The following is a 6,302-nucleotide window of genomic DNA, read 5'->3' on the forward strand; positions in this document are numbered from 1 at the left end:
GTTTTATGCTTTTATGTTTTAAAATGTGCTATGAAAATATATTGCGTAAAGGTATTTTCATTTTTGTACAGAAATAAGATACAAATTAAGGCAGCCTTTGTAACTACGCTCCACGTCGTCCGGGGATGGTTTTTCATGTTCGTTCTTCTCCGCCAGTTCCGAAAAATGCATTGTGTTATTTTATTAATTATGCATCTTTTCCATAAATCCTTTAAAAAGTTATACATTATTTCACTGTATCCAAGGATATTGTATGTATTCTCATATTATTGTATTTTAAAATACTACGGCAAACTTAAGCCCGTATTCCGCGGAGCGGCCAATGTTGTGGTTTGAAATCAGCTGATGAATACGAGTCTGTTTCACCATAACGTAATTCTGAGCGAATGCTTCTAGTTAGTAGCATAAACGAATATCTATATACTTGACTTATATGAGACAAAGTTATTTTTCCTTATACAGCGTGTTTTTAGGTGGAAATATTTATTGAATATGTCTCGTTGTGAATGTGAACTACTTTTTTTTCGTTAAACAGATTACGTTGGCGGCATGTTTAGTTGCGTAAAAAATTATGTGATTCCGTTCGCAATACGTAATCCTTTATATCATCGTAATACGAACTTTACGTTATTTATCTTATTATTTCGGCGTGAAACCAACAGTAAAATGTGTTCTTTCAAGCACAGTAGTTTTGATTAAAATGATTTTATCCCAATTTTATCTACAGTTGTGTGTGATGGCAGACGTTTACTGCAGTTTTATCCTTGTTGCCGATGTACGATAATAGTCATTAGCAGCTTGAACAGTTTTCTCAGCTTCAGTTATAACCAGGTTTAAATTTAACGGTATATTTCCCGATTGATCTTTAATCTATATTGATCTCTGATCTATAGCGAATAAAGTTATTACATTAAGATATCTCAGTTCTATTCTATACATAACGCCATTTATAACAAATACGGTAATGTTGCACTGTAGTACAATGATCGAAATACAAGCCAAAAAGATGTTATCCAGTTCGGTTGTACTTAAAAAAAAAAAAAAAAAAAAGTCGTTTCTCGTTCGGTTGTTCATGGCTGTACACGTTCACGTAACGAGTATAACGTTAAAACCATACTTTCATAATTCTCTTTTGCTGTTATTGAACTTATGTAACTAGAAGATGGATAAAGTCAGGCCATTGTAATTTGATCTCTCATAAAATCGAACTATCGTAAGACTAATGATCGTAACCTGAACACTACAGCTACCTGTACACTGTATAAACTTTATTATATCTTTACATACTCTAGACACCCACATGTACTGTACAGTAAATTCTATAGTACTATACTGCATAAATATAATTTTACTTATTGCGCCGTTGTGGGATTACGGCGCCTTTGACTGGTCTAGAGTTTCGAAAGGAGGTGTGCGGCGGCTGTAGGCTTTAAAATCGCTCTGCGTCGAAAATCGCTTGGCGTCGGTGGCCAGGAACGGAACCCCTGCCGCTAACCGAGGGTCGCCTGTATATGGGACGGAACAAAAGGGAAGTGTCCAGGAATACAATATCATTTTGGCTAAGAGAAATGATCAGGAATACCTATATGACAGAAGACAGGAGGTCAAATAGCCAGGAGAGGGCTAGAGCTCATGACATCAGAGGCTTGAGTGCTTCTTTGGCATTCAAGAAGAATGTCTGTAGAGAGAATTCTGAAAGCTGGTGTTTGGAAACGCCAAACAACTTTCACTTCCTTTTATTTAAAAGACATTGCCCATAGATCCTTGGACACTTTTTCCTTGGGTCCAGTGGTGGCTGCCCATCCAGTACCCCTAGCGGGTCAGTTTGTGTCTAGTCTAAGATGAAGGTATGAAAGTAGAATGAATGGGATGACTGGTCTTTTTTCTTTACTACTTTCTTTCTACTCCTTTACCTACGGGCAGTATGAAGGAGAGTACCATCATAAGCTGGAACGGAATAGATGCAGGTGAGGTGGTCAGCCATACTGTAAAGTTATTTTAGAGTATAGTATACTTTTCAGTAGCAACACACTCCTCTCGGTAATAGGGAAGAGAGGGGTGATAGTAGATCCAGATACAAGGGACAAGAGTGGTTTATGAGTATGTTAGGTTCTCTATTTTCCATAGTTTATAAACCATGGCATGGTACCAGCACCCGGTGAGGGAAACCAATAGATTCTCTTATATCTTTGGTTCAAGGGTTTATAGTCCATTCTCATGGAATACTCCTAATATTTGGAAATGGATAAAGGTGGCAAACTCCCAGTCAGTTAAAGAGACTTACTTCCCTCCAATAAGTAAGTATATCCTAATATTAAGACCGAAGGTTTGTTTCGTATATGAACAAATGACAAATTTGTAACTAATTTGTATTTTTCATAACTAACAAACCTGAGGTCTTAACAGTGAAAGGCCCACCTCGAACCACCCCTCTAGCAGTCTAAACTGGATTAAAGTGTAACTGGTGAGTCACGGGATGCCGAGGGCATTCTGGGTAATACATGCCCCGTGACCTGGTATAGATGCAAATAGTCCCTGGATCTCACAAGTTTAATTTTAATTCTACCGGTTTCCAGCTTGGCGCTAGTAAATCCTAATGTTAAGACCTCAGGTTTGTTAGTTATGAAAAATACAAATTAGTTACAAATTTGTCATTTTATTACTTACAGGAGTTCCTGTTATCACCAACAGAGTTTGGGATTCCAAATTCGCGTTTGAGGTATTACCTTCTAGCCAAACAGCAGCTCTACCCTTTCTGTTTAGATGTCTCAGATGAGGTATTGTATTCCTTTTTTTATTTCCTTGTTGTAAAGAGTTGGTAAAACCTAGATATGGTAAGAATTGGGACAGCCTTTCATTCTCATGATTTTATTAATGTACTGCTAATGTTTTCAGATTAAGGAAGAGCTAACAGCATGTTTATGCATCAGAAGGGACATCCAGGCTCCTGTATTAAGTGATGCGAGGGAGATTTGTGCAAATTGTGGAAAGCCTGTTATTGATTCTCTTCAAAATCTTCTTCGTAACTTCCATGGAAATATACATAATGAATTGCATCAGCCAGGAAAGTCATACTCTGATCTTTCACTCTCTCTGAGCTCATTCATGGAAAGTGACATAAATTTGGAACCTTATTTATTAAAAGACAAGGTATTAAGTAAGTACTGTATGATACTAGATATTGTTGATAAAGAATCCAAGAGAAGTTGTTGCTTCACCAAAGGTTACGGTCATTATGTTGAAGGTACTGGTTCTGTTATCAAAGGAAACAGTGATCTTGATGTGGATGCAGTTTACAATAGGCTGTCAAGATTAGAGTTAGGTGATCCAGAGAGACTTGATCTTCTAAAACAGTTAAAGTTCAGATATTTCACAGCCAATGAAATTTTAAGACTAATGTGCTTTCCAAAGTGGTTTTCATTTCCTCCATCACTAACTGTGAAACAAAAATACAGAGTTCTTGGTAATAGTATTAACATTCTAGTTGTGACATCTCTATTGCTTATATTATGTGAAAGATGACAGGATGCTGAAATGTAAAAATAGATAATAGTAAATTTTTGTTTTTACCACTTATTTCATGGGTCTAATTATTGGAAGGTTAAATTAACTGATGATAATATTCGGGACATTTGGTTTTGTCTATCTTGATGGGTTACCCGGTCAGATGAGGCTAAAACTCCTATTTACAGTGTTCCTCCCTGTATTCGTGGGGGGATGCATACCAGACCCCCCCCCCCCCCTCCACAAATAGTTGGAACCCCTATAAAATGCTTAAAACTGCCTATTTTGTTAATTAAAACTAAGAAAAACACACTTGAAATGTTTATACCTGTTTTTTTTTTTTCAACCCTTAATGGATGGATTGCTCCTTCGGAGTAGTAAAAATAGCTTAGGGGTGGTGGACAGATTGATCCTGTAGATAAACTATTACGCGCCATCGATTTGGATGGAATCGGGTGGGAAAGAGTGTGCCAATACTTTTATAACCCATAAATTCAATAATGGCCACTTTTACACTGGCTAATCTCACGAGTTGGGCATTTCAGGACATTAGTTCTGCTTCTTCTGACTTGAAGGGAGAATGTACTGCATTTTTGTCTCACATAACCTCCTTTTGCAAATTAGCTCATAAATATACCAAGGGGTTGCTGTTGGTTTTTGTTCTCTTCTTTTACGACAGTATGTTAGTTGTAAATGTAATTTTTCAAAGAAAAGTGCAAAGAAATATTAGAAAAAACGTACGTACAAATAGAAAAATTTTTACTGAATCTAAGTTCTCGATAAATGTACGTAAATAATTTTCAACAAATATGCTAAGAATTTATTACTGATTTTATTTCTTATCTGTTTTGATATTGTGTGAGCTATAATTATAATTTTACAAAATAAAATCAAATTATTTATTAGAAAAAACATATGGTAAAATTTATGTTTGTTTGTAAAAGAGGCCCCACAAAGGGTTGTAAATAATTATTTTCTACTTCTCATGGAAGGTAGGGAAAATTTTGTAGAATTTTTCTTCTTTCACCATGTGCATTAGCATATCTTCCTCTTTCCATTGATGGTGTTTTTTAATTTTTATTTTGCCGGCAGGGGGTGCTGCATGTCGATATATTATCCTGGCTCCTAAAGGTTAATAGTTTTATCACAAAAAGTGCATTTTATGATGAAATTGATAAAAAAGTCATGAATTTGTCGATATTTCTCATAGAAAAATACAGTGAATAAGCAAATTTTTGTGAATAATTGGGGTATGTGTTCCAGAGAGAAGTCCGTGAATCCGGAGTGCGCGAATACAGGGGGTTCACTGTACAGCTTCCCGGGTTATGTTGAACCTATGTGGAACACACTGAATTTAAAGTTACTGAAGTTAAGTATGCACCAATTAATTTTATGTGATATTTAATGTTCCAAGTACAAAAACAGACCAAGGCCTGATTAGACACATAGTTGAAGCTGCAAAATGGTCATGAATAGGAGAGAAAACAAATACGTATATACACCAAAACAAAAGGCTTTGAGGGCTTCAAGCAAGCCACATTTCTCAGGGGTTGACGATGGCATTTGCTAACCAGCAGGAGGAACTGTTGTAAGTAAGGTTTATATAAGGTTTTCTGTGCATGCTAAATGAATCTGTCAGTTTAATTGTGACATGAATACTGGGTTGGAGTTTTCCCATTTGTACAGCTGCTTAGGTTCACAGTCGAGTCTGTCACTGCTTCTTGTTATATACATTTTTTACTTTAGCTAAAGAAAGTAAAGTCATGGATGAAATAAGGTGAAGAAATGAGAATGCATATCTTCTCCCTCACAAGAAGTTCCACTCGTATTTATTGTTGGAACCCCTCTCCTGACAAGTTTATCCAAAAATAGTCTCACTTAGCAGACTGGATTGGTCTTTGATTTCTCTTGACACTTTTCAAGAGTCTAGGTGGGTAGAGAAGAGAAGTTCTGATAGTCGAAACCCCTTGATCCCCCAAGTCCGCCTGCCAGGGTAACAATGGGAATCCCCAAGCAAGCCTTCAAAGGCCATACCTTATGTCTACTGTTAGGAAGGTCTCCCCTCTATTAAACATAGACAAAGAAGCTAACAAATTTATTTTTTTTCTAGGAGAAGCCAGGAGTTTTCTCAGCCCTTTTATTCCCCCTCTCCAGCTTTAGCCAGGAAGGAAGTAAAGGGAAGGAGGAGGGAAGAGACATGCTGAGGTTAGCAATTCTCTCTAGGCAATAAGTAGGGGATGCCTATCATACCTTGTTTACCAATACCATTTCCTGATCTCTCCAGGATTCCTGAAGGCTCTGGCCCAATTAGCAGAGGGGAAGGGGATATCCCGTCAGAGAGTAATGCACTGTCAAGTCATAGATGACTGCCCTCCCAGCTTTTACAGTCTTCTCTTTTTAATAGAGAAAATGGATATCATTCACTGATATCTCCTTTTAGTTAATTTATTCTAGACTTGGTTCAAAATGGGAATGGTATGTTCCTTGTTGGATTTCATTTTAAGGGTGACTGTATATGCTTGCTGCATCAACTAGATGATTTTCTAATGCTGGTATCATTGGAGGTGCAAATGCTCTACAACAAAGTGCCTCCTCATATTTTGTTGTGACCTGGGAATCATGACAAAGTAGTAGTCGTCAGGCCTCTTGGCCAAACATGAGATGTACCTGGGCATGCTGATAGATATGGCAACAGCGAGTGTCTTTCCTTCAGAAACTTATGCCACCTGGTTTAAGGTTTCAGCAGTTCCTGTTTTGACTACCTGTCAGCTTGACAGGTAGTCCTCAGTTATCTGTTA

The 6,302-nt window shown here is 37.2% G+C and overlaps 1 protein-coding gene across 4 annotated transcripts in view; it reads left to right on the top strand.

Annotated features, from left to right (window-relative positions):
* Nucleotides 1-3,827, top strand: part of LOC135205757 (tRNA (cytosine(38)-C(5))-methyltransferase-like) — a 71,534-nt gene extending 67,707 nt beyond the window's left edge. For all 4 annotated transcript variants that reach the window (XM_064236884.1, XM_064236885.1, XM_064236886.1 and 1 more), the window contains 2 exons: nucleotides 2,670-2,777; nucleotides 2,896-3,827. In XM_064236884.1, coding sequence (XP_064092954.1) covers nucleotides 2,670-2,777; nucleotides 2,896-3,522 — 735 coding nt within the window. In that variant the 3' untranslated portion in view covers nucleotides 3,523-3,827. The remainder of the gene's footprint in view (nucleotides 1-2,669; nucleotides 2,778-2,895) is intronic.
* Nucleotides 3,828-6,302: the final 2,475 nt, after the last annotated feature.

The sequence above is a fragment of the Macrobrachium nipponense genome, chromosome 24 (assembly GCF_015104395.2).
Source record: "Macrobrachium nipponense isolate FS-2020 chromosome 24, ASM1510439v2, whole genome shotgun sequence".
Taxonomy (NCBI): Eukaryota; Metazoa; Arthropoda; class Malacostraca; order Decapoda; family Palaemonidae; genus Macrobrachium; species Macrobrachium nipponense.